At 45.8% G+C, this 16,078-nt stretch overlaps 1 protein-coding gene across 1 annotated transcript; it reads left to right on the top strand.

The window, feature by feature from the left end:
• The first annotated feature begins 6,162 nt into the window (after positions 1-6,162).
• LOC135383564 (Na(+)/citrate cotransporter-like) lies at positions 6,163-14,736 on the top strand. The gene is made up of 5 exons (XM_064612975.1): positions 6,163-6,345; positions 7,352-7,579; positions 8,692-8,810; positions 12,163-13,312; positions 14,377-14,736. Exons 2-5 carry the CDS (start codon positions 7,367-7,369, stop codon positions 14,668-14,670), a joined length of 1,776 nt encoding a protein of 591 aa, XP_064469045.1. The 5' UTR covers positions 6,163-6,345; positions 7,352-7,366; the 3' UTR covers positions 14,671-14,736.
• Positions 14,737-16,078: the final 1,342 nt, after the last annotated feature.

Genomic DNA, 16,078 nt, shown 5'->3' with positions numbered 1-16,078 from the left:
GTCAAAACACGTTTTAGTAGTGCAGGATGGGACACCAACTTTCTGGCGATGATCAAGCCTTGATGAGACGTATGGTGGATGTGCAATTAAATGGAGTTTTAGCGTTTCATTGTAGTAATATATCTTATGGAACAGACAGAATCGAGCAAACTGGCGGCGAACAGTCAAGGAAGATAGGTTAAGGGCTGATTTCATCGCAGTGACACTGGCTGTACGACTATAATTTCCGAGAATAAACCGTGCAGCACGGTTCTGAACCATTTCCAGTTGGTGAATGAGTGATTGTTGCCCTGGATCCCACACCGAAGCGGCATACTCTAATTTAGGAAGAATTAGGGTTCGGTAGAGTGTTAGTTTTACGTTGAGCGGTGCGAGTCTGAAGTTGCGGAGAAATGTACCCTAGAGTGCGTGTGGCGTTATTGGTTATATATTCAACGTGCTGACCCCATGAGAGATTAGAGGAAACGTGTACGCCTAAATATTTATATAGTGTAACTTGTTCTAGTACGGTGTTACCAATCACGTATGTGGGACATTCGCTGTTACTACGAGACACTCTCAGGTGTTTACATTTAGTGAGATTTAGTTCCATATGCCACGTGGAGCACCATGACTGTAGTATGTTCAGATCTGACTGTAATTGCATGGAATCTGAAGGTTCTGTTATTTCACGATATAAAACACAGTCGTCAGCGTAAAGACGTACAGAACATGAAAAAAGGCCGGGGAGATCATTAATGTAAATTAAAAAAAGCAATGGACCGAGAACCGATCCTTGTGGTACCCCGGACAGAACAGAAACTAGGCTTGACGTGCTGTTGTTAGCTAGAACGTATTGATGACGGTTGGTTAAGAACGATTGGATCCAGGCGATAACATTATTATCGATATTAATCGCGTGTAGCTGATGAAGTAGAAGTACGTGACTGACCTTATCAAATGCTTTAGAGAAATCAATGAATATGCAATCCGTGTTAAAACCACGATCCAAGGCCTTCTGGAGATCGTTAATGAAAGACACCAGCTGGGTTTCACATGAGTAATGTTTTCTGAACCCGTGTTGGCTGTGATGAAAAAATGAGTTAGATTCGAGGTGCTTGACTACGTGTGAATAAACAATGTGCTCCATTATTTTGCATGAAATACTGGTCAGTGAGATGGGGCGGTAGTTAGTAGCGCACAGTTTGTCACCAGATTTAAACAAGGGAATGACCTTCCCAATTTTCCAGTCGGCCGGAAGATAGCCACTTTCGAGTGATTGGATGAAAATACGAGCAAGGAATACCGCTGAATATGTTGCCGTGTTCTTTAGGAACTTGGTATTGATACTGTCATGACCACTACTGGATGACAGCTTGAGGTTGTTAGTTATTGATGACACCGTAGACATCAATAGCTATAGGATCCACGACATAATTATGTTGATCTAAATGCGGCAAAGCTCCGTTTGAGATTGATGAAAAAACATTTATAAACACGGTATTAAATACTTCTGCACACTGAGACTGGGGAACATCACCTTCTGAGGAACATAAAAAAATGTCTGCGTTATCTTTGTTATTAACAAAGTTCCAAAATTGATTTGGATTGTGTATTAACATGTCTGGTAGTGTGTTGTTGAAAAAATTCGCTTTGGCTTCGCACAAAGCAAACTTATACTCACTCAGCGCAATATGATAGGCTTCAAACTCTGACGTACCACGAGACAACTTTGCTCTCCTAAACGCCCGTTTCTTACGGTTACACAGTCATCTTAGGGTTCTATTATACCAAGGCGCCTGTGCACGTGTAGAAACAACGAGCACAGGAATAGATGTCGATTAACCACATGACTTTGTTTTTAAATAACTGCCAGTTGGCTTCGACCGAACGTGATGAGAAGTTAGCTAAGTAGTGATCAAGGTAAGTACATAGCTCATTATTGATGGCTGTGAAATTGGCTCTTTTGTAATTACGAATCGTCTTTCTGCGGTCTAGGTGTTCCACTGAGGTGTTAACGTAAAAGTGCAGCATCGGGTGGTCACTGGGTCCGTCAAAGTTTGAAATTCCACTAACAAGGTCAGGATTCGTAGTTAGCAATAGATCAAGAATGTTAGACGTTGTGTGCGATACCCTGGTAGGCTCAGTAACCATCTGCGTAAGATTAAAGGTCCTGCAGAGTTCTAAAAAACTAATACACTCACTAGACGATGACATAGTTTGCGTATCGTGAGCTAACCAGTTACTTAAAGGATCATTAAAATCCCCAACAAGAACAATGGGTTGCCGTGGAAAACGAATTGCTACCAGATTTAGTACATCATGTAATTGGCTAACAAATGTGTTACCATATGATGGCGGCTTATAACATATACCAAATATGATCATCCTGTGCTTGCTGACCACACTGACCCAAACCATTTCTAAGGGGCATAGTATATCAATCAACTGAGATTTTATCTGTGTTGAAACTGCGATGAGGACACCGCCGCCCATTCTTTGACCTCTATCATCGCGATAAACATTATAGCTTTTTTCACAGTGGAACAGTTCACTGTTTTGAATTTTGGAAGACAGCCATGTTTCTGTTAAGAAAATTATGTCAGCCTGACAGGAATCGATGATGGAACACAACTCATCACGGTGTCTGATGATACTGCGAATATTGGTATACAACAGAGAAATACGGTCTTCGCTTGACCGTCGTCTGACAGTTAGTAATTCCTATGGCTGCGTTGGGGTGGGGCCAGGAAGCACAGAGGATACCTGGACATCACGCAATGAACTGTGGGGCACATTCCCTTTGTCATAGCTCAGAACCTCTTGGACACTATCAGAAGCCGGATCGTATACAAAGCACTTTCCGTTGGCGTACAGTTTGTTATATCGCAGTTTAAACACAACACCTAATGTCTTCCCATATTCCACTAACTCTCTGCGAGCAGTGCGTGTGCCAAGAGAAAAATCAGGAGCTACAGTTACGGTACTTGCATTTTGTTGCTTGGACTGCAAGATGAGGTCTCGACTTTTAAACGAGGTGAACTTGACAATAATCGGGCTACTGTTGCTTGGTTTATACATGCCTATTCTGTGAGCGCGTTCTATAGTACTACCTTCGATTTTCAGCCCGAACTGCTCTTCTAGGATGGACAGAACTTTGTTTTCTGATTCCGCCCAGCTCTCATTATTAACATCCGGAACGCCACGAAAAACTAAATTGTTACGTCGGGACCTGTCCTCGAGGTCGATAAGACAAGCTTTAACGGAAACATTCTCTTCCCGAAGCTTTGCTAATTCAGATTTCAAGCTGTCAACTTCAGATGTTCTACCTTCAACTGTATCTAATCGTAAACTGATACTTGAAAGTTTCTCTGCAATGTCCTTCTGTGAATCTTGAACTCATTTCAGAGTAGCCAGTAGTTCAGACTGTCCGTCGTCTAGTACAGAAGATCGTGTATTTAGCTCTTGTAATAGTTCTAACATTGCGTCCAGCTGTTTTGCGTGCGCGTCCTGCTTTGGAGGGTCTGGATTGAGTTCAACGTCGCCGGACAAAAAGAGTTGGCGCGTGATAGTGTCATATGGATCAAGGACACTTTGACAGAATTGTATACCATACATCAAAAAATTTGCTATTGAACGAAAACAAAGTGGGCAATGCAGATCCAAGGCACATCGATCGCTAGTTTTAAATGTAGACAAAGACGAATCATTGCTCACCCGCATAAACAGAAGGAACGGGTTATTAACTTATAGAAATCCTGCGTTATAATCATGATCATCTGAAAGTCGTCTCTGGTGGTATGAGAGACGGGGGATACACATGCTATAAATCGCATGACTCGATCGTTTTCGGTGAAGAAATAAACTTATGTTGTTTTTCGATGTGGTTGACAATAACTGATCTATATTACACTATTAACGTATTGTCGATATCTTTACACACTTTGGGAAGATGTGTCGACTTAAGATAGCAATGGCTCTCATGCGTTCCCTTTAAACATAATGCACATGATTATCCCATGATAATATTTCTGAGGAACCCTTCAAGTATTCCTACTATTTTTGCGGCTTGGACTGACTGACCAACCAGTTGTAATAAGGAGATTCCAACATGATTTAAGCCGGGTTACTAAATTAACAGGATAGAATTTCCGCTTACTGAAGTGTGGCCCTAATAGCACTTTTCAGCTATAGAAATTGGCTGACGAGATTCAGGTGTCAAATTTATCGCGTTGGAGATAGCCTCGGCGTATCAGTCAGATCAGTTCCAGGACGTTCCAATGAACAAACTATTTAAAATGATAAAATTGTAGCGGCGTGTGCTGCTACAGAATGAAGTTTCATGTGGGAGCGGCCACTGTTCTCATAGCTCGTAAATAAATTTTAGGACTGGCCAAGAACTACATTTACAAGAAAAACGTTGCAGTATCTGGTGACAAATAAATATAATAACCGGAAAGAGATAAGTAAGGAGAAATGCAGAAAATTTAATGAGTCAGTCTTTCGCTTGAAAGTAACGATGAAGCCAAAGAAACGATATTTTGTAGCACTATACACGGCCATGAACGAGCTCTAGAGTCTGTAGTGTATAGGCCGCATAAAAATTTCACGTATTGCAGATCAGAAAGGAAAAAGAAAAATGAAAAGGTAAAAAGGGGGGGGTGAAAACATCATCCCTCCCTCTCCCCGCTTCCGATTCAGCAAAAACGAATATATAAGCCGGCATGTAAACGGGTGCGTAAACGAGTAAACGGGTATTAACTAACTTCGTTTACTGCTGCATCTTTCCTCGCAAGTTGTACCATAAGAAATGTTATTGTATTGACATCAGGTTAAAAGACCTATCATTTGAAAATTTTACGGTTCTTATAGTGTTTGATGCTCCACAAATCACGCTCATCGCTGTACACCTCCAATAAGGCTATTAGCGAATGGTTTGTATTTATTCCCGTATACCAAGTCATTGCTGTTTTGTAGACAAAGAAAAAAATACTTTCATTCACTTCTCGTAAAGTTAAGGCTCCGAGGAATATAGTCATTCCAAAATGCTCGTATCAGTCTCCTTCATCTGTGTAGATCATTCTTACACACGAACAGGGTGCAAAGATTGCAGTACATTTCAAGGATATTTAAAAAAATGAACCTCTGTTTACGCACGCAAAACGCAAGCACCAAAAAAGAAAAAGTTCTCACTTCCAAACACCCACAGAAACACATGCAATCGATACGCGCAGGCAGCGGCGGACACGAAAGTCTCCTCCCATACGAAAGTCTCCTCCCGAGCGACGATGCGCCGCCACGTGTCGTCGGGACGCCCCAAGCGAACTTTTCGCGGGAGTTTCCTGACCAGAAAGAGTATTGAGGGACCGTGCCACGGTTCCTCAATACTCGGTAACGGTAGCGGTAAATCGGTAACGACACCGAAATCGCGTCACCGTAAATTTGTAATACTTTGACGATACCGAGTATCACGGTCCGCACTTCAATACCGAAAATAGTATAGAGTTTTAGTATACCGCTACCGGTGCCCGGTAGGCTACCGCGGCTACCGGTGGACTTGCTTACCGCAGTCCCCGGCTCCGGTATAACAGGCTCGTTTAGTATAGCGCGACTCTACCGCGACATTTCACCGGTAGCGACGCACGGAGACGGGAAGGAGAGCGGCGGCGCTGCTGTTGATCTCGCCGGTGAAGCGAGCGGTACGCTGGCGGTAGGCTCCGCGGTATTTCGCCCCTCCGACCGGCGGCCGGTAGGACCGGGAGGCCGGTATTCCGCTCGCGCTTGCGCAGAGAAGGCATGACGTCAATACCGGCCCCACCGGTAGCCTATGGCCGGTATACTAAAACTCTCTAGTATCGATTACCGTAACGGTGTTACACACAACACTGCAGTAAACACACACACACGAGCACTGTCGTAGGAACGCATCACACACTTAGGTCGGCTCCAGTCACTCTGCTATTAAATCTTTGCGAGCTTAATTAGCCGCCTTTTTTGTTTCATTCTTGCAGTCTTGGCTAAGTTACTTGTAAAAAGTAACTGCGTTACAGTTACAGTTTACCTAGGTGGTCGAAATTATCCGTAGTCCTACCCTGCGGCACGTGCAGCATGTCGCCACACTAGGGAGACAAACGCGTAACATTACGGCACCATTACTATTATCAGCGGCACCGCCTTTGACCTCACCTCGTGGACACGCGGATCGCCCCGTTCCGATACCTCGCGAGACAGTCACTGCGCATTCTGCGTGTTGTATCAGCACCGTAGCACATTATTTCTTCCAAATCTTGCCAATGTTTGAGCTGCACTGGCAGCAGAAGACTTTTGTTTGTTCTATTTCAACATCTTCCCGAACCATCTCATCAGGTAAGGCATCGCTCTGATTTTGTGTCGTAGTCTCTTACGCATAATTCTAAACTCTCAATATCTACTAAGCTAGAAGTGTTGGTACGTTAGCGTTATATGGATAGTCGTATCTGTCATCCCACGTCACAATATGTAATACACGTGATATAGACAGGCGGATTCTGCACAAACCGATTTCGCCTCCCAGACAAAACGCTCCAAAGACGAACGTTGTTCACCTTAGTCCCAGGGGCCTGTGCCTGGACTTCACCGTCAACGCAAGAGTTCACTAACAGTGCCTTATACTGTTCTTCAGCCCACCCATAACAACCCGTCCCTTTAGTACACTGCCGATGATAACTGTGCCCAATAGAACACTCCCCAGAAGCACAATGTACTGAAAGTCGAGTGCAATAGGGGTGGACGGTATGTGTCTTATGAATGTTCTTTAGTTTCACGAGTCTGTTCAAGGCCTTCCACCTACCCGTCCACCCCTATTGCACTCGACTTTCAGTACATTGTGCTGCTTGGGTCTCTGTTCGAAATACGGCGGCTCCCGTTCTAAGGCATTTCCTTCAGTGCACTTTCACCGGATCACCGGATTTTTCTCTTTTCGACGAAACTTACGGTAACGTGCTCGCATTCATTGCGATAAGCGAATTTCAACAACAGAACGTACACGTTTTGTAAACTGGCGGCTACTTTTGTCATCCTCTTCTTTTTGTATCTGTTCCTCAACGGAAATTCGACCTCTACATAGCATACGTGCCATACACAACTCCGGTCAGGAAGTGTGGGACACAATGGATGGAGCACATCGCAATGGGTCGAACGTTCACGTGTGTACTGGTCCCAGAAAATCAGCCACAGCGATGAACATTAGAGGAGAGGAGAGGAGGCGAATGCTCTACACACAGGAATTCTCACGTAATTCCGAGCAAGCAGGAGCGTATACTTAAGAACGTTAGGTGTAACATGCTACGCCGTGTGCCCCAGGGGACCTCAGGAAATTCAATCTATGGCGCAGGAGTACATAACGTAGATGATTGGCCAATTTTCAACACCGGAGGAGGTTTCGCTCCAGGACTTGGCTCAGCACAGTCCACAGCGTCGGTTCCAGACAGCCACTTTCTACGTGCGTGTCTTCAGCATGTATGTTATCCCCATCGTCCTGATACCGCTCATCCGAACAAGGTCTCCGAGAAATCACTGTGCCTACGTCGTCCTCAACATGGTCTTCTTCTGGCTATTCGAAGTAAGCGCACGTCAAATAGTACTGTAAAGTGACCACAGTAACGATACGGAGGGAACAGATATAATGTAGAGGATTTCTATTATCTTTTCCGGAGAACCGAAAGCAGATAACTCCTTAACGTGATGCCTACCCTTCAAATGTTGCCTCCCAGCGAACTGCTGAGGGGTTTCCCCAACTAGAGCCCTGCGCGGATAAGATTTTTGGCATCCGCATCCGACCCACATCCGCGCACACGTTATCCGCAGCATACACAACTGTTTACATCCGCATCCGATCCGCTGAGCAAAACGCAACATCCGTATCTGATCCGCAAAATCCGCACGTTTCGAAGGACGCGTAAAGACCGCCGGAAGCATGTTGGTATAATTTCGGATGCCTCCATGCTGTCACGGAAGGACTCACGACGACAAGCAAAGGTAAACCTTTCATCAAACCTCCTCTCCCGTCTTGGCCGTGCATGGTCAAAGGTGAACCCGAGCATGCATGCGCTCGCTGTCGGCGCGCAATACCAATAAAGTACAGGTGGAAAAATTACAGCACGCGGTATATCCGCATCCGATCCGCTACCGATCCGTTGCCTTCACATCCGCATCCAACATCGAGCCATCCGCATCCGATCCGCACACCGCCAGAAAGTGCTAAATTTTCATCCGAATCCGCAAGTATCTTGCGGATATCCGCTTCCATCCGCGGATGGTGCAGGGCTCTATCCCCAACCATAAAGATTTCGTCTTTGGGAGGTAAGGAAGGATTAATTGGTTGCAGCATGTGAGAAAATAATCGTGGGAGGGTCAAATTTTTTTTGTTAAGCACTTCACGTGATTCGTATTTCTTTCGCTGGACCGAAAATAAAGTAAAATATCTCGTTGGTTACCGTTTTCCGAGAAAATACGGTGTAAATTTGCTGTATTGGCTAACCGAAATTTTCACAAGTTTTGAACAGCTTACTGAAGTACACCAACACCTTGAAGAATCACATTTTCTTGCACTGGACATGGTAAAGAACGCACAGAAACTGGGATAGATACGGACAGCGTTCATTTCCGTGTGTTCTTTACCATGTTCAGTGCTAACCAACACGCTCTTCAACTTCTTGCATTATTTTCTTGCAGTCCCTTCCACCTGCCATCGTATCTTGGATCCCATTATTTCTTCTACCGTGCTTCGTGCGCATCGATATAGCCCAGCTCCTTGAATACTACATTTCAGAGACGACGCTGATGTACATCGGGTAAGTAATATGTTTTCGGGGCGGCTTTGCGTTCATAGCAGTGGTGTGTGGTGTTGATCACAAGATAGGGTACACTGGTCCAATAAACTAACCACGGCGCAATTTTCTCCCCCTGTTTCTGAACTTGAGGCACGGCAACGCTACGGCTACGGCTAACGGTGTCCAGGGAAAATGCTAGCCCTTTATTAGCGAGTGAGAGTATAGCGACTAGACTATTGTGTACGAGCAGTTTCAGTACAGCATTGTGCACACTCATGCAAACCATTTTGATGCCATATGACAACTTTGAAACAACTCCCTATTGATGCACTTGCACTAAAAGAACTGACGATACAGTATGCACTAAGGAAGCATATGACTGCAAACGACTTAGCCGTTACACGTTACGACAAAGCCGTATTATTGTTGTTACTTTGACTGTCTCCGTCGTACTAGAGATCATAAAGAGAGGCTAGAAGAAAAGTCGGGAGAAAATGGGGGAAAGCAAAGGGTTTGTGAGGAGGCGACGCCTTCTCCCAACGTCACAGGGGTCACTCAAGGTTGCGACTTCGTAACCACCCTCAGCCGGTCGCTTGTGCCAAAATCGCCACCTTGTTCTGTCCCCACGTCACAGGAAACATCACCTTCAGGTCATGTAACCTTGTTTGTTCCGTTTTGGCACAGACCAACATTTCCTTGGCAACATAAAATGAACGTATTTTGCTGCTGTAAGTTACACGGTGCTTCTTGCTCCACGTAGTAGCTTATTCCTGCGGATTCTCAGTGCATGACATCGGCTGAGTGAACCTTAGCACCGCCGTCGTTATCACATCGTTGTGAATCGCGAGCAAAATGTACTCTAAAATGTCAGTCACATTTTCGTGCGTGACACGATACGACACGGACAGACTTCCGCTGCCACACAGTGAAGAGTTTTGTTCGTAGGTTTCTCTGGCATAAATTCTTTACTGTGTGACACCGGAAGTCTGTCAGTCAAGTAGTTATCGCGTCACGAGCGAAAACGTGTCTGACCTTTTAGGGCACACACCCTGTATGTAAATCCACATGCGGAAGCAGAGTTGTTAGCTGCGCGTATATATTGGATAAAACTTATTGGTATAGGTCGAGAGACGTTACAGAACGACGCGCATAAACGGCAGTGGAGTTGCTTACAAATGGTTTGGCCGCCATTTTTTTGTCACGGGTGTGATGACGCTTGCAATGACGCTAGGCCAGGACCTGTCCAGAATGCATTATGTTCCTCTGGCACGTTGTTCTACACGGAACGATATGTGGTAGGGTACCCTTGTGCCCAACGTCCAAGACTGGGAGCCACAATGGTCGGTACCGCCACGGCCTTTCAATGCGTGAAGCCACTCCGTCTCTGCATTCCTGGTGTTCGATCCAATCCAAGGGGTTCCGTGTGCGAAGTGCTATCCCGGAAGGAAAGGGTATACGCAATGCAAGTAGGTCAGCTGTCCGCTTCCCCTCTCTCCCCTATTATCCGCGGAACGACCTCATTCGTCCCTTTCCCAAATAACGGGGTAATATTCAGTCTTGGGTAAGTTACTTGTAAAAAGTAACTGCGTTACAGTTAGTTTATCTGCCAAAAATAGTAACTAATTTACAATTATAGTTACTTTCTTGGGCGAGTAACTAGTTACAATTACTGAGAGCAAGTAACTTAGTTACATTACAGTTACTTTTTATAAAAATGATAACCATGAGAGGGTGATACAATTGTTAAAAACATAGATTTATTTACATTTACTTAAGTGCAATAAAAGTTGTCTTGCACTTAACCAGAAGCAGTATAAGTTAATACGCGGTTATCCCACACGGAAAAATACGACATGTGCATGCAACCTGGCGCATCGCGGTGAAAAATAAGAGCACGGTGACAAGCACGCGTCTCGTACTGTACAGGGAGAGAGACATACACAAGAACAAGGAGCTCGCCTCAAGATGCTTTTTCAGGTTTGAGGTTGACGTCCTGTTTGCTGAGTACATCTTATCCCATAGCGTGCATTTTGCAATTAAATTATTCTCGTCCTTCCATGACAAAAACTCGAAGGTTGCTTGATAGAGCGGGCACGGAAGCTTATGATAGCAACAACCGAAGCGGGATTATCCATTGCACTGGTCGGAGGACAAGTGAGCTGACCGGAAAGTTTCTCTTTGTGCACAAGCATTTTCTTGTCCATATCCACAGGAGGCAGGATCCCGTGCAAGGGCAGTGACACTGTTACTCACATATGACTCACTCTGACCGTTGAGGGTCACTAATTTCCAACTAATTTCTGTTAGCAAAGCTGGAATTCCCTGCTTGGTCAAGGGCCCAAGGCACGGGGCACATACCGATTACGAATAAAAGGAAGGAAGACACTGTTAGGGGGAAGTAGGGGAAGGTGGGGTAAAGAAAAAAAAGGAAGGACAGTTATTCGAGTAACTAGTTACATTTTGCAGTTACATTCACAGAAATAGTAACTAGTTAAAAGCTACTTCTCTAGAAACGTAACTAGTTACTGTAACTAGTTACCCACAAAAGTAATTAGTTACAGTTACAAGTTAAAAGTAACTTGGTAATATTCCAAGGTTGAGCCGCACATGGTTTCTAATTTTCGACCCGCGCCTGTCTACAAACACTCCCTTATTGCTGCCTTGCGAGTAGACAGACACTTCGTCACGTGGTTCCTCTAACGTGGTTCCTGCGACTTGAGGTAACGGCGTGCGGAGCTTGTAGAATATACAGTTCGTAACGCGTTAGGGCTATCGTATCTATCATGGCGGCTCAGTTGTTGAGATGCCCCTCGTCCCCATATTAGTTTCAAGGTATTATGAGCGTTCTATGGTCTCCATGTGTCGATGTGTTGGTCTCAGGCTATCTCGCCTGCCACAAGACTAGCAACCAAGCAGCCTATAGCGTACGCACGCTGAATTCGGAAAAGAGCACTGGCGCTAAAATTGTGTTGCGTACGGAGCATTCGCAGTGTGAAATACGTTATTTTCTTGCGCAGGCAACGTTTTTGCATGTGCTTGCGTACGCAATGCTAAAATTATTTATTAAGATGGCGGTCTGCGTGCAATACACTCACGCAATAGAAGACAAAGGGGTAACACGTGTAGGGATTTTTTTTCCAATAGCCTGGAGTCAAGTGAAATTCTTGGTAATCTGTGTCGGTGACTAGCGCACAACTACCTTGATCTCTAGTTTCTCTGTCGACACTGTATCTTTTTCTGTTGGCCGCATTATCTTATACGAGTTGTCTTTTCCGTGACTGTTATCCCGTGTAAGCTCTGCCGCGATAACACGCCACAGATTATATGTTGCACGCTTGAGTCATTGCACGACACGTAGTGATTCTGCTTTCAGGTATGCCATGGTAATGAACGAGGTAGAGAACACTCACCTGCATAAGCGGCTCATCCTGACCCTTCTCCTGATGCTCGGCGCCAAGACTGGCTTCGTCATCGGAGGCTTCGTAATGACCGCTGTAATCGTATCCATGTGGACCAGCGCTGTGCGCACAGCTGCAGTGCTTCTTCCTATCGCCATGGAGGCCATCCAGCACGTACAGGACAACCGGCTCTGCCACATTCTCGAACTCCGCACCATGGACATAAGGAAAAGACGTCCATCAGCCGCTCCTCCTCGCATCGGTACTCCGATCATGGAAGCTCGATTTCTAATCGACAGCGACATAGTGATACCCGATGTGATCCACATCTTGCACGAATTCTTCTCTGTGCGGAAGAAGCTCCTCATTGGTATCAGCTTCTCGGCTGTCCTCGGCAGCATGGGATCCGTGTTCGGTTGCGGAGCGAGCATCTTCGTGAAGGCACTATTGGCGGAAATATATAACTACCACAACCTCACCCTGTATAACTGGTTCGTCTGTCACATGCCACTGACCGTGTTGTGCGCGCTTCTACTGTGGATCATTCTGACTACGTGTTACTTAACAGAGAGCATGGTGAACGACCACATAACTCGGCGAGCGTTTCAAGATGTCATTTACCGACGTCTAGAGGAGCTCGGTCCCATCAAGCGCCCAGAGCTGCTCGTTCTTGCGGTCATAATCGTCTTCGCCTTGTACACAACCGTTCGCCACATAAATAATTCGTTGGAAAACGAAGCGCCATCGGCCGTTGCTACATCCGAAAGCATGGCAGTATTGATAGCATTCCTGGCAGTGTACACGATCACAGTTTGCTTTGATGACGCAGAATGGTCAGACATGGAAGAAAACAACTGGGATCTCAGGCTACGCAATTCTGTAAAACATCTGTCCTGGGCGCTGGTAATTACTATCGGAGCAGGGATATGCGTGATGAAGTTGATTCTGGTCTTCGACCTGCTGGAGTACATTGAGGGCATGCTTCCAAGACGTCTCGTGCAGTCTCCGTTTGGGCTGCAACTTGTGGTTGTCCTCACCGCACTCGTAATGGCTGAGATCAATGACTCTTTGAACAACATCGTTGTCTTCACGCCTCTCCTATGTTGTGCTTCACGATTGGCAAAGGTAACCAGAAATACCGTGACAGTTGCAACTTCGCCTATTTTGTGTGATGCGGCGGGAAACCGCAAATGAACCACACGAAAGAGGCGCAAGGTGCGCAATTACTCGCGTTGCGTCATTATTGTTCGCCTGCGTTGTGGTGTCTCCAAGCTAGGATGTCGGTACTCTGTCACCAGGAGGTCACCAAGCGGGGTGCCTAAGTGTTACGCGTCCACATGGCCCACTGCGTGTGGTTGAGTAACACATAAAAGAACGGAGCGGATGACACGGAGGCTCAGAGCTAGGGATCGAAAGCAGCGTTGCATAAGGAATGCCACAACAGGGTAGCTCCATGCGCTGATATGGCTGCATTCGTCTATGGAGATAGTGGTCATGATTACTCACTTTCAAAGCCTGTGCCATGATCTGGTGATTCGCTATTTATTCAAATGCGGTACAGACGGCTTAATTTAATGGCGTGGCTTCAACGCAGTTTCCAAGGACGCTTAGAAGTATGTAAAATAAATATTTAAATTCTGACGAACGGCTGCTTTGAGAAGACTCTCTTAAAAGTGGCGCGAAATACCTGTTTGTGTGAATAGCTTTCGTGCGTCCTCTAACCGGCAAACTCAGGACCAGCACAAATGATTACTCCTGTTCAGTCCTGTACCCAGACCACTGGCATTAATATGGTGTGACAACAAGAAGCGACGCTTTTTAATGATAAAAACTTTCGGTAAAGGAAGCACAATGATGCTTACTTGAGCAAGAAACCACTCGAAACCAATAACAGGCAGCACGTTTTCTACGGCTATGGATCTTGTCTTGTGTCGATAATGACGACCAGTTTGGTACAAATATCCATCCGAATCTCGTACGCGTCAAGGAATGTTTACAGCGCGATCGTCTACACCAAAGCCAACCCGCAACTGTGCATGGAAGGTGCTTCAGACGCGATTAAAAAAAGTAAAAATAACAAAAAGAACATGCTACGGAAGAAGTGCACTGCAGATAAATTGTTGTTCGCGTATTTTTGTTCGTGCCATACTTACCTTTCTCATAGTTAACCCCTCTTTTATCCTTGTTAGATCCACCCTGACTACCTGCTGACGCCTTTCGTGTACTGCTCCAACTTTGGATTTTTACTTCCCACCGCCACTCCCATCAGCGAGTTCGTAGCCGATTTTGCTGACCTACAGGACGACGATTTTCTTCTACCAGGCTTGGCATTGAAACTAGGCTGCACCTCCTTGGTGCTCCTGGCCTACAATACCTGGTGCTGGGACTATCTTCACCTTTCGCATTCAAATCTCACTCTTTGGCAAACAAATGACACGCTGGTCGCCGCCGCCGCGAGGCCTCAAAACTCGTGGTTGGACTAATGTGCATAGATTGTACACGTTACCTATGTCATAATATGAGAATGAATCTGCTCCTTGCACTGGCAAGCGTTAAGCGTTAACTCCTAATTTATTAGTTCTTTCTATTTTCTATCTGAATTATTACTGGGTGATAGAGGAGGAAGGCAGCCCAGAAACTTTATGAAAGTCTTATTGCGAAAGTATGAATTGGTATGTGCAATTGGGCAGCTGACATTCTCATCGTCACGCGTAGTCAATAGCCTCGTTTACATGAACTCTACAGGAGCGCGTCGAATTTACTAGCGGATTCAGTGGGACCCGACCCGACGCTGTTCACATGATCTCACTCCAACCGGAGGCGATCGCAGCGTCGAGCGAGTCTAGCGTCGAGCTTTGCCCGAGCGCGTAGAGTCGAGTCAGCCTAGCCCCTGCTGTTGGGTTGACTCGACTCGACGCGGAGTCAACACGACCCGACAGCGCTTACATGAGCGAGTCCAACTAGACAACCCAACTCGATCCGCTTCTGTCCAATTCATGTAAACGTGGCTAATATGTCGCTTTTTTTATCAAGATTTTAATGTACTTGTGTCGACGTGGGCAAAGAACCCTGCGTTGCCAAGCGTGTCAGACTACGGCAAGCCTTTCCATCACCACCACCACCACCACCACCACCACCACCAAGGGTAAGAGCTGGTTAGGAAGGCAATGTACCGAGGCTTGACTGTTGGACGTGCCCCTCTTTCGAGGATTACTCGGGCTCTCCGGAGATTCAGGTCTCTCAACGTGAACAAATGGAACTTGACAGCGTCCTAACGATGGTGACAAATGCAACCACATGGCCGCAACAACGCTGTGTGCTGTGTGTGCGCGGAGTGTTTAAACCGCGCGCGCATGAACATTTGGTACAAGTGTTTCAATGAACTTGAGGGAAACCATGGAGGACGAGAAACCGACACGACATTCCGAGTGGCGCAGTCAGCTGCTCTGTGCCTCCGCTCACCCAGTGGTCGAATCGGTCAAACGTCCGGCGTCTGCTACTCCTGTATCTCAGTTCGGTGATGCTTCAAAAATGGCTCAAAACCCCAGAATCGGGGAGCTAACAAAGACGACACAACACACAACCCTAACTCACGAACCAATAATTTTACTGCACAGGTTCTGCTTTTTATATCACTCTCCTGTTCAGCCTTCTCAGAGTTGCCCTATCCCTCACATAATCCGGTCATAAGGTAAGCGAAAGGGCAACTATGAGAAAATTTTTCTTGCGTTATTCCTTTTAGTTACTTGTTAATCATGCAGACTGATGTGACGATCTTCCTGAATTTCACAAATTCTGATGCTAAGCGCAATCGAATGTTTAGAAATATAATTTTTCCACTTTTGTGTCGGTGTCGAAGTAACGACATCTTTCGTGCTGGAATATTTTCCC

The sequence above is a fragment of the Ornithodoros turicata genome, chromosome 2 (assembly GCF_037126465.1).
Source record: "Ornithodoros turicata isolate Travis chromosome 2, ASM3712646v1, whole genome shotgun sequence".
NCBI lineage: Eukaryota > Metazoa > Arthropoda > Arachnida > Ixodida > Argasidae > Ornithodoros > Ornithodoros turicata.
Note: the sequence above shows the minus strand (reverse complement) of the source record. Positions and strands in the feature narration are given on the sequence as shown.

Excerpts from the sequence above, each read along its gene's own strand:
- LOC135383564 (XM_064612975.1), top strand. The coding sequence starts at position 7,367 with ATGATTGGCCAATTTTCAACACCGGAGGAGGTTTCGCTCCAGGACTTG. Across the intron at positions 7,580-8,691 it reads TCTTCTTCTGGCTATTCGAA|TCCCTTCCACCTGCCATCGT; the intron begins GTAAGCGCACGT and ends ATTTTCTTGCAG. Across the intron at positions 8,811-12,162 it reads ACGACGCTGATGTACATCGG|GTATGCCATGGTAATGAACG; the intron begins GTAAGTAATATG and ends TTCTGCTTTCAG.